The following is a 12,076-nucleotide window of genomic DNA, read 5'->3' on the forward strand; positions in this document are numbered from 1 at the left end:
ACAGCCCCACCCATGGTGCCAGATCTCTGCCTGGGATCAGGGTTTTTTCCCTGCACTTCTGAAGGGTTTCATTCTGGGGGAAGAACACGGTGCCTCTTTTTGGCTGTCACTCAGCATTGAGGGTGAGACAGACGCCCTGGAGGACCCACCAGGAGATGTGCCTGGTGGTGTACAGGTCAGCTTCAAAGACCAGGCCGTAGCCCATGGCGTTGCGGCGCAGGGAGGTCGTGTACACCGGGGTGCGCAGCGTGTTCTGCAGGAGGAGCAGCACACACACTGAGCAACTGCAAACAGCCTGAGCCTCCAGGAGAGAGGACTGGCTTCAGAAATTCACTTTGTTTGTTAGAGATCTTTAATAGCCAATAACCAGAAAATGTAAGTCCCTTTTTGTAATTTACTGGGGATGGGAAATAATTGAAAAAGATGGGGGAGTGTAAGAGGGCCGGAAGGGAAAAGAGGCAACAAATGCATCAACTCCCTTAGGAGATGGGATGGGTAGTGTAAGGAGAGTGTTAAACCAGGTGGGAGTGGTAATGATAAAATGCAGTTTCTGGGCAGAGAGGGCAGGGCCTGCCAGCTGGGGAGCTGTGACAGCAGAAGGAAGGAAATTCAGGAGCCTCACCTGCAGCCTGAGTCTGTGTGCTTCTATGGGGATGATCTTCAGGATGGGCAGCTCCACCACCGGGACACGGGGCTTGCTCTGGGTGAGGCAGCCCTGCTCTATGTCCCAGTCTGCTCCTTCCAGGAACAGACCAGAAACATAGCAGCCTGTGAAGGCAGAAAATGCAACATTTGGGTAGACTGAGCTCCTAGAAAGGATCTAGGAGATCTCTGCAGGTAAGTGTTCCTGCAGTCCCTGCTCTGGGCACTACAGTCATCATCACAAACACACTGCATTTCAAACTGCAGCTGCACAGGGTGCAGTTTTCTGAGAGCTTTGTTTTTATCATCCAGTTGTATTAGGAAATCGAATTAAATTGTCTCAGTTGCACTACACATGACAAACAGTAGCAGGAATAAATGTGATTTGCTGCCCTCCAATTGCCTAAGTCATAGAGAGCTTTGTAACTCCCCTGGGCCTGATCATTGGGTCACTGAGAGCAGGTGAAGGGTCAGGACAGTTGTTCTGCTACAAATATCAAGTACAGCATTTAGATTTTTAAAAAATGAGACTTTTCCCCTCCTCTGTTCCCAAACAGAACTGGTACTCAGAGCCTTGCTTAGCTGTTCCCTGTACCCAGCTTGTTATATTTAGTTATTAGAATTAGAGCAGTGCTAGGCACAGAGAGCTCATAAAGAGATATTTACACAATAAATAATACGTATTTTTAGGTGCTTTTTGCTTAAGTACATTTCAATATATTATTTGTGATGTACAGAGATCTTTACAAGCCTGCTGGAACTGGTAATGTTCTAAGCATAAAAAATCAGTATGTCTTTATACATGTATATATAGATACACTTTTGTATTTATATATACATATATATGCATAAAAATACTTATATATACACTTATATATATTTATATACATTCATACACACATATATATTTATACACACAATTTTATATATATATAAAAATCCATACACATATAGTTAGACTTTTTTAATATATATATATATACATATATACATACACTTTTTAACATTTATATATATAAATATTGATACACAAATATATATATATATATATATATATGTGTGTGTGTGTGTGTGTGTGTGTATGTATGTATATATAGAGAGCAAGCAAGGGAGAGGTCCCTGCCTGTGGGTGGGAGGAGTGTGTGTGCTTCATGCACACAGGAGCTCTGCAGGGACAGAACCCAGCCACTTCCCATCTGGAAATCATGAGGACTGTGAAATGCAAACCAGGGCAAATGCCTGCCAAGGTTTAACCTCAGTAATTTAGTGTGCCATGCAATTTCTTTCTCTCACCAATTAACTACTTAACTGGTTTTGCCAAACAATTGAGAAAACACCTACCCTGAGCAGCCCCTTCAGTGATGTCTTCTGGTTTCCTGTACTTGGTTACCTCTGTGTAGAGGGTGGAGTGATCCAGGGGCCACCTGTTTTTCCTGCAGGTGGCCTGAACAAGAGCAGTCAGGTAGGACTCAGGAATGTGCAGCCCCGACAGCCACATCACCTCAGGCTCACCATCGTTGACCTGCAAGCACAGACAGCGATGGGCAGCACCTGGCACTCACCCTGCACTGCCCTTGGAGAGGAGCTGGGCTGAGTCTGCAGCCACAGCTATGCAGTGCTGGCACTGGTTCAAGAACTCACCTGAAGCGTTCACTGGCCTCTGCCCCAGCCTGCACAGCACACTGTGCAGGTAACAAAACAAAAGGCTGTCAGAGGCACTTGCTTACCCAGCTGGTGTACTGGTCATATCGAGCTCTAAAGAAAATGATCCAATTTCCAAGTGTTTTGAGGGTGTCGGGGGCCAGGCGCCGCCAGATCCTAGGAATCTGCCCATTGAAGAGAGCCTGAGCCACGTCATCCAGCTCACTGCTCATTCCAACTTCCCCAGCCAAGGCCTGGAACAAGGTGAGAGTTCTGAGGGCAGGCAAAGCTCAGCTGGTCCCAGGGAGTTTTTGGGATTTTACTCACACGTTGGAGCTCAGCCAAAGACTTTCCCATCCGCACGATGAGTTTATTAAAACGTTCCAGTTCCTGCAACAGCACCACAGTCGTAGGGGCGATGTTTACTCCAAATCCTTTACGTATCTGGTCAATATCAAATACTTGAGGTAATTTGTTTTCTATATCCTTGGCAACATTTGCAATATATTCATCTCGACTAATTCCTCCACCAGTTTCACCTGAAACCAAAACATTCTGATGAGACTAAATCTGTACTGAATCTTCTGAGAGAAGACTGAGAGCTGAGTCACCTTTTGGCATCAGTCTCCCCCCCCGTCTTGTGCTCTGACCTTTGCCCACAGCCCTGCATGTCCCAGCTGTGCCTCTGGGCAGGTGTTGAGCTTCTCCCTGAGGCCAGACACAGCCCTGGAGCTTTCCTGTTCCCAAACCCAGTTCAGACAGGGCCCTCACCAGTCTGGGGCTGCAGCTCGAGCAGGTGGACCCACATGTCCCGCACGGCCTGCATGTAATACCCGATCTCGGCGTTGGCGTGAAGGCCCAGGACCTCGGGGCTGTTGGAGAGTGGCAGAGCTTCTATGGCCTCTGCAATACAACCACACAAGCTCTGCTGACCAGAACACCACAGCAATTTTGCTATTGCTCTGCTTGAATAAAAAATCAAATGCTAAACCTGGTGTTGGAGTAATGCACAGAATAAACACTTCTAAACACAGAGACTCCCCCACAGAAATATTACATATCATTAACAAAATTAACATGCTGCTTTAACAACAGAGGTTCTGTGGTTTGGGGTTTTTTGGGGTTTTTTTTTAAACACCCGAGGAGCTCAGTGACAAGCTCACATTCCAAAGGACTGCTCCTGTAAAGCAGTGGATTGTAACACTGCAATCCCTACACCAGCAGTGTTTGGTGTTCTGTTCAACTTCTCACACCCAGCAGCGATGTATGGAGACAAAGTACACTGGAAGCAGACTATTTTAATGTGGCAGGAGAGGCATTTCTTACCAACAAAGTCATCCTTTCCCTTCCCATCTGGAATTTTATAATTGATTGTGTCGCTTTTATAAAAATGGAACACCTGGAAAGTGTCAAACAGGAAATCCCCGAGGTACTCATCCATGTAGACAGTCAGGATGCGCCGGTCAAAGCTGTCGATTGCACGCCCACCATACATGACCTGGGAATCAGTGACATCAGTGTTACAGCACTGCCTTTGGAGCAGAAAATACAGCTTAAAAAAAGCACTGAAAGTCAGAAATGCTCTTTGCTTTTGCGGTGGCTGTGATGGATCCCAAGGACAACTCCAGTCCCCTCTCACGGGGACAGGAAGGAAATATTTGATCCTGATCTGGAAAGAGCTGCTCTGGGCACTCCTCATCATCCATCTGGGTGGTTTGTGTGCAGTGGGGCCTTCCTGAGGTACCAGCAAAGTAACATTTTCGTGCAGGACTTCATGTTGCAGCAGCTGCCAGTGCAGTGCCAGCTCTGAGAGCACAGATTTGTGCAGCTCCAGTGATGCCCCACGTGCCAACAGCCCTGTGCTCTTCCAGCACAGCTCCCAAGGGCTCTCTCAGAATTAATTAAGCAGCATCACTCCCTGTTGTGCAGGTGCACACAGTGGCCCTAATTCCCTGAGACTGAGATTAAGGCCCTTGCTCAGGGCTACACTGGAGTTTCAAACCTGCCCAGGAAAGATTCCCAGCTTTACTTGATGCAGCCCATGCAGAAAGGAAACTTAATTAATCTGAATTGCTGTGGCATTGTAGCACTCACCTCCCCAATAAGATATTTGAGACTGCTCCAAGGGATTTGATCATCCTTTTGTTCAAAAGCTTTTGTCAAGTATGTGTTAAGGATTTCCATGCACACCTAGTGAATTTGTTGGAACATATGAGATAAGAAGATTCATAAATCAGATATACATATTTATAGGTTTTATTTAATGTAGTTCTTGTTTGAAAACTAACAATTATTTCTTTCTGAAATAATTAAAAAGCTAAGTATAAATCCTCTTACGAAAAGAAACCCATGAGAGAGGCAATAAAAACATGAAAGATTGGGAATCTAATTTTTAGCATCCTAAATTGACATTATAGAAGATCAGGAGCCTACATGACTCCTCAGAAGCAGACAAAATACTAAGCAAAATCTAATTGTGAGAAAGGTTAAAGCTGGATAAATTCTGTGTTTTCAAAAGTAATCTGAGCTACTCAAGAATATAAGAGCCATTGAAATTGTTTTCTTACCTGGAAATCAGATTCATTAAAATCATATGGTACATTCCAACCAACCTTCCCAAACTTCCTTCTCTCCTGAACCACAGCATGGAAGAATGCCAGAACATAGACTAAGGATTTAAAGGCAGGATGTGGGCACTCCTCTAAGGCTTCAGGGGGAATTTTGAAGTAGGTGGCTCTCATATTCAGTTTCAGACCATTAGGTGGTTCTGTAACAACCTACGAAAATAATTAGGGAAGCCATCAAATTCTGGATAACTAGAGGAAAATAAGTTGTAAATATATCACATTAGGCAAGTTATACAATGCAAGCTTGACATTTTAAGTTGTTTTCCAAATGCCTGTCAAATATGGATTTTTTCTTCTTTCCTTCCTTAAGGAAGGAAACTTGAAACAGACCTTTTAAGTTTATCAAGGTAAACACACCTATGCAAAGAGAACTCTATATTATTTTGGAATTAGTCTTATTGGCAAGACATTAATATTTCTCATACTTGAAGATCTAATTTACTGAAATACCAGTATTTTACACATTTTAATGTGCCCTATATCCTCACAGTAAGATGCTTTAACAACGTGGCTCTACTGCTGATCAAAGTGCCAGAGCAGCCTTTTCAAAGGGCTCTAAAACCTCAGCTCTCAGTGCTCCTGGCAAGACCCAAAAGTGCAGATCTGCAGATCCACTCAGGCTCCTTTCCCACTGCAGGAGGAGTGGGAGAACAGCCCAGAGCTGCCACTGAGCCACTGCTTTCCACTCTGTGAAATGAAATAAATGTTTACTGGCCAGGGCACCACAGCAGCAGTAAAGCAGCCACAGAAAAGAACATTAGGGCAGAATCATGGCCTGTGTCTTCAAAATAATCAGCTCAGCCTTTAGTGATAAACACTGCAGCCTGAAGTAGCAGCTGGAAACCATTATCCACTTCCAACATCTGCTCCACGGGCACTGCCAGCCTGACACTGCCCTGGCTCTGCCCTGCAGCATCAGGGCTGAGAGGCTGTTTCTGTCTCTAGGTACTCCCTCATTTAAATCTAAAGACCATTTGCAACATCTCCAGGTTTACTCACAAATCTCTGCTTTGAAATAACTGCTGAACAGTTTTCACCCAAAGGAAACATGCCAGGAAAATAAACAGGATGATGATGAAAAAAGGATTTGGCTTAAATAAAGACAAAGTTGAGTTCATAAGCCTGGGCCAGTGTGCTGCACTGAGGTCAGGCTCCTCCCAGAGCCAGCCTGTTCTGCTGAGCACCAGTGCCAGGACAGGCCCTCCTGGCTGGGTTTCCCCACCTTTAAGGCTTTCTGCAGGATCCCAATTGGGAAGCCCTCAGTTGGGTCAGTCGTCAGCCAGAGGCGAAAGTCTTCGTGAGGATCTGTGATTTTCTCCACAGCCTTTTCCAGGTGGATGAGCCACTTCACCAAAAGGTGACAGTTCTGCAGCATGAGCCAATGTCCATGAACCACTGACTCCTCCAGCAACTGCAGAGCGATCTGAGGACAGAGGGAGAACAACCTGTAAGTCTCCCTTTACCCTGAGAACAAACTGCCTCTGATGGGCTCGTGCAGTGGGTAGGAAAGTGGTGGTCTAAATGAGTCTGGTAGGAGTTCTTCCACTGACTGAAATCATGGCAAATTCAATCAGCTCTTAAGCTCTGGACATCCTGCCTTAGTGTCCATAACAAAAAGGAAAGTCACAGAAAAGGCAGGAGAAGCATCAAAACTTTCTGGTAGCAAACACTAACTTTCAACCACCTCATGTCCATACACAGCAACATCTTCTCATCTCTGCTTTTTAACAAGTGAAAATCTGATTCTGAATCTACCCTCACCCAAACCAGAACAGCAGCCAGTCAGCCAAATGGCCCTTTTCAGGTTCAGTAAAATGTTATTCCCAAACTGACAAATCTATGTCAGAACCATGAGTAACTCTTTTTAAAATGGAGCAGACCTATGGAAATTTGATCAGTCCCAGAGCATCAGGAGCGTGGCTTACAATTCACACTCACTGCACACAGCACATCCCCACCCTCCCATCCAAGTTACCTCTTCTTGGCCTTGTCCCATGGCCAGGAATTTGAGTCTATCTGCTTTAAACTCTGATCTCTCAGCCAGTTTCATGAGGTCACTGACAGGATCAGAGCCAGGACTTAGGATGAAAACCACAGGTATGAAAGGGGTGCTCTGCTGCAGGATGGCATCAAAGCTGATCACAGGGGGCTGCACGTACCTGCAGAGGGAAAACCCAAAGGTTTGGGTGATTGCAGAGGAACAGAGCCTTGCACACCCAGGGTACAGCTCACCACAGACTGCACATGGAAATCATTCAGACACAGCCCCTGCTCTGCTCCTCAGGCAAACCACAGAGCCTTGACCAAGCTGATGACAGCTCTGTGTGAGTGCTGTGCTGGGGTCTGAGGGGACAGGGACTCACGTCTCGCCCATGGTCACTGTCACATAGTCCATCACCGCCCGGTACATCCGGTCCACCCGGAAGCAGCGCAGCAGGAGAAGCTTCTGGAAGTCTGTGACATTGCGCTGGTAGTGCATTGGCAATGGGATCTGCTCCAGAGCATCTGTGTCATACCACTGGCAAGGAAAGACAGCACACAAATGAACCCAGTGGCTCTCTCAGGGAAATTACTAGGAAAGAGAAAATCAATTTGATGAATGAGGAGCTAAGAGACACAACAAAAACAAAGAAAGTCAATCAGTTGCACATAAATACTAAAAATTCAGGTAAATGTAAAAAATCCAACTTTTTCAGTATAAAGTATTCAAGTCTAGAAACACATTTGTACTTTCAGTTTACGTCAACTAATTCTCTTAAGATATAGAAAATAGTATCAAAAGCAAAAAGGTATTAACAGATTGCTTGCAGGAAAACTTCTTACTAAGCAAGAAGACATGGAATGAAGCTAAAGGAGGAACAAAAGAAATCTGTGTTTGTCAATAGCCTATAGAATTCACTGCCACAAGAAGAGCAAAACACAATTTAGCAGTACAAAAACACCACTGAAATGTTGACTGCGGAAATGAACAGAAAATTTCCACTGAATGTAACAGGGTAAATAACTCCTCTAAGGCATTTGAATGACAAATAAAAATTCTATAGTATAACAGGGAAAGGATTTTGGTTTGTTTTTTAAATAATATAATCCTTAATTCTTCTACAAAGAAGCCAGTCACTAACAGAGGTTAAGAAGCAAAGAAAGGCTTTGAGGGAAGGAGCCCACAGTGACAACTCATATGTGGACTGCTGACACATTGCATCACACTTGACCATTTAATACCAGAATAAAAACCAGGAGAGAAAACAGCATTGCAAAAAGGCACATACATTTTTCCATTCATCTTGGTTGTCTTCCACATCATCTGGAAGAGATTCAAATTTCTCAGGAAGTAGCTCAGACAGGCGAATTAGGTCTTCCCAGCCTTGATCTGGCAGCCAAGGAAACGGTTTCTTACGGGCACTCTTCTCCAGGGAAATATTGCCTAGGCACGTTCAGAAAGGAGATCAGTGTCCATGTCAGAAACCCTCCAGTGCATGACCACTCACACAGCCCCTCTGCACACAGGCACCCAGAGGAAATTTGTTCCTGGAAGCACTGTGAGATTAGACTGGTCTGCTGAGGGAAAGATGGCATTTTACGAGGGCTTGCAAAAGCCAGAGTTTTATCCTTGCAAACATTTCTAAAATTATGTATACACAGTCAGAAAATAACTACAACATAGTCAGAAAATAACTGCAGATTCCTTTCCTCATATAACATTCTAACAATTAGCTAATATGAAATAGAAATAGCAGGACCACAGTCTGTGTAACCCCACACAGGACAGCTCTCAGTGGGAGAGCTCCCCATATTGAGGTGCTGGCTCATAGTAAATCATCTCTAGTCAAAGATCTCTCTTCAAAAGATCTTTTAGCTATTGCTGTGTAGAGCTACCTACTTACATGTAAATATTCACTTTACCTTTCAAAAAGAAATCAAATTCTTCTTGTGGAACACGGCCTTCAGCTTGTTCTATCTTGACAGTCATGTCAAAGGCGAATAGCAACTTGTGCTTCTCGAACAAGGCTACGTTAAAAGGACATTTTCAAAAATCAGCTGCAAAAGCTTGTGGAACTGGAGCAATCTTTCAATCCACATCCTTCATCTGTTGTGGGATTGATGCGATGCTCCACCCCTGCAAGTGCTCAAGGCCATTTTGGATGGGCCCTCAGCACCCTGATCTAGTGAGTGGCATCCCAGCCCATGGCAGGGAACTGGAACCAGGTGATTCCTAAGGTTCCTTTCAACCCAAACCATTCTGTGATTCTATGATCTGGACACCCCACAAAGATCATTTAGCTGATAGCTGGAATTGATATTCCTAAAGGTCTTCTCCAGTCTGAACAATGCTATGATTCTGTGATCAGGGCATCAAAGCTGGGGCTTTGAATCAGGCTTTAAGAGTTTATCAGCCCCTGTGAACAGCACTATGGCTGCCTTTACCATTTGTAACTGTGTTAAGAAAAACATTTTTGCAAGAGTTGCATGGGTAATGTGCAATGTTTTTCTAACAGAAATAGCAGGGAGGAAAGTGTGAACCAGGAGACCTGAACGTCACTGAATTCCTGCTTGGTAACTTGCCTCTTTAACATGAAGTCAGGGCTTCACTTTATTTGCACTACACAGTCTCAGCCCCTGGTTAAACAGCACTAACCTGTGCAGCCATAGTTGTAGGTGCTCACAGTCAGTGTATCCATGATGTTTTTTAACCTCTTAGGAAGAATAGGACTGGGCATGGATTTCCGAAGAGAGAATCCAAAAACCTCCAAGAAGGAGACCAGTGAGAACTGGTACATGATGTTGACAAAGGCCAGTTCAGCCAGCACAGAGAAGAGAATGGCCCCTCTCTTGGCAGCTGGTCTGTAGCCATCTCGGAGAAGGTCGATATCCGCTGCGGTCGTCTCAGCCAGCTTCAGCTTCTCAATCACCTGGGCAGACAGGGGATTATGCACCTGTGATTGCTGTGCTGATCCAGAGTGGATCTATTATACCACAGGACTCAGAGCTGCTCAGTGCCTGCCTCTCTGTGTGACTGTACAGGGAATCTGGGCAGGTAACTCAAAAGAAGTTGTATGAATTATAAAAATTAAAAGTTAGTTAAAATGAATCCCCCCCCCCCCCCGTATATTTATGAAAAGTAACAGCAAAGATTTACAAAAAATCATGGAAATAGTGTGGCAAGGGCCCTCTGGGGATTTTTAGTTCACCTTCTGCCCAAAGCTTGGTTATAACACCAAGATCAGATCAGGTCCAGTGTGGCTTTGTCCAGCTGTGGCCTGAAAACTCCAAGGATGGATTCTTTTGTCTTAGAACTGTAAACAAACATTACTTTGGTCCTGTTAAGGACTTCCCTGAAGATAGGATTTGGTTTTCTGATCAATAAAATAGTGCCCAATACTGAAAGATGCAACACATTCATGAGAAAACTCTCCATTTCCTTTCAAACTATTTGCAAGCTTCAGGAAAAAAATGGAAGCAAAATGAAAAAGGAACAAGTACGTTCTGTCCATAGATACCCCTCCAAAAAGCCCAGAGTTGGTACCTCAGTAGCTTTGAATTTTGTGTCCTCCAAGGTTTGCACCAATTCCACATTGTCCAGCATGTTTCCTGTGGAAGTTGACAGTCCATGAAGGAGAGTGTCTTCCAGATTTTTTAGCAGGTTTTTGTTTTGACTTGTCTCCTGGATGAGACGTTCTCTCTGTTCCTCCAGTTCCCTCCTTTCAAATCCCGTAATGACACTGAGCAGCTGATCCTCTAGGCCCTTGAGGGTGACTGCAGGTACAACACATGGACAGGGTACAGACTTGTGTAAGCACAGGACAGTTTTTGTGCAACTTAGTTAATCTCAGGCCTCTCATAAGACCACAGCAATACAACAGAGTGATCTGGTTAATGACTGTGCATCTTGATTCTACCAAAGCATCCTCACCTGACCAGGACAGGAAGAGATTTTTAGCTCAGTTGCAGATTAGAAGAGAGAAGTGAGAAGGACTTTCTATTAAATCAGATGCTGAGTATAAGGGAGAGTATGAATTTTTTAGTTTCATTGAGACAATGACCCAGGCCCTAAATTTGCACAACAGCACAACCCTTACTTTGTTATTATATATACACCCTTAAGCTTACCTGTATAATTGATAACAATAGCTCTGCCAAACACAGAGGGAGAATACTTTGGGTTTGCTAACTTGGTGTTCAGGTACATTTTAAAATTACTGTCATAGTCAACCTCCTTGTCCCCCAGCACAATGAATTCTCTCCCCTGTGCAACTTTGACATTCTTCTCTAAGACATTGTCTATCACAGGGTCGATGTATTCATCAACACTGTGCACCAGGAAAGGGGTTCCATACTTTATGGCCTGTTCTAGTTGTTTCAGGAAATCTGGGTCACTAAAGGTAGCCATCTGCAAGAAAACAATGGGAAAACATGAAAGGAGAACTGATATTCAATTTGCTGAACATTATTATTTTGCAGTAGCTGCCAACACTAATGAAGTTTGTTCTTTGCTGTTTTTTGTCTTTCCTCTAATGATATAAATGTGCACTTGCACAGAAAGTAAGGTGCTTTTTTTTCTGATTAGCTGAGAATAATTTCCATTTGGAAATTACCCTTTAAAGTTCTAGCTGTGCCTCTAAATGTGTTTATTGTCTCCTACATGGAAGTTCCATCCTGGAGCTGAGATTAATCACAATCTACATCAGCCTTTTGGTTAGACTCTTTCTGCATGTGCAGACAGGCTGAGAGAGCTGGGGCGGTTCATCCTGGAGTAACGGAGGCTCCAAGGAGACTTTTAGCACCTTCCAAACCTAAAGGGGCTCCAAGAGAGATGGAGAGGCACTTTGGACAAGCACATTTAGCAATGAGACAAGGGGGAATGGCTTCAGACTGAAAAAGGCCAAGGCTAAATTACATATTTAGGAAGGAATCTTTCCTTGTGAGGGTGATGAGGCCCTGGCATAAGTTTCCAGGGAAGCTGTGGCTGTCCAGTCCCTGGCAGTATTGAAAGCTTGGAGCACCCTGGGATAGTGGAAGGTGTCCCTGCCCATGGCCAGGGGTGGAACTAGAATGTCCTTCCCAATCCAAACCATTCAATAATTCTGTGCTATATAACTGGTTCCCCATTCAAGGTGACAGATATTTATGCAGCTTTGAAAACAATCAGTAATGAGGTAAAGCAATCT

At 44.3% G+C, this 12,076-nt stretch overlaps 1 protein-coding gene across 1 annotated transcript in view; it reads right to left on the bottom strand.

Moving 5' to 3' along the window:
• Window positions 1-106: 106 nt before the first annotated feature.
• The window catches only part of DNAH10 (dynein axonemal heavy chain 10), a 49,335-nt gene continuing 37,365 nt past the window's right edge, over window positions 107-12,076 (bottom strand). Inside the window, exons 59-75 of the mRNA XM_059485414.1 lie at window positions 11,019-11,298; window positions 10,435-10,664; window positions 9,547-9,820; window positions 8,814-8,918; window positions 8,180-8,334; window positions 7,274-7,428; window positions 6,886-7,069; window positions 6,133-6,333; window positions 4,851-5,060; window positions 4,378-4,473; window positions 3,610-3,781; window positions 3,055-3,186; window positions 2,611-2,822; window positions 2,370-2,537; window positions 1,984-2,164; window positions 623-768; window positions 107-253 (exon numbers count right to left, since the gene is read on the bottom strand). Of these exons, the coding sequence (XP_059341397.1) occupies window positions 107-253; window positions 623-768; window positions 1,984-2,164; window positions 2,370-2,537; window positions 2,611-2,822; window positions 3,055-3,186; window positions 3,610-3,781; window positions 4,378-4,473; window positions 4,851-5,060; window positions 6,133-6,333; window positions 6,886-7,069; window positions 7,274-7,428; window positions 8,180-8,334; window positions 8,814-8,918; window positions 9,547-9,820; window positions 10,435-10,664; window positions 11,019-11,298 (3,048 nt within the window). The remainder of the gene's footprint in view (window positions 254-622; window positions 769-1,983; window positions 2,165-2,369; window positions 2,538-2,610; window positions 2,823-3,054; window positions 3,187-3,609; window positions 3,782-4,377; window positions 4,474-4,850; window positions 5,061-6,132; window positions 6,334-6,885; window positions 7,070-7,273; window positions 7,429-8,179; window positions 8,335-8,813; window positions 8,919-9,546; window positions 9,821-10,434; window positions 10,665-11,018; window positions 11,299-12,076) is intronic.

The sequence above is a fragment of the Ammospiza nelsoni genome, chromosome 18, assembly GCF_027579445.1.
Source record: "Ammospiza nelsoni isolate bAmmNel1 chromosome 18, bAmmNel1.pri, whole genome shotgun sequence".
Classification (NCBI taxonomy): domain Eukaryota; kingdom Metazoa; phylum Chordata; class Aves; order Passeriformes; family Passerellidae; genus Ammospiza; species Ammospiza nelsoni.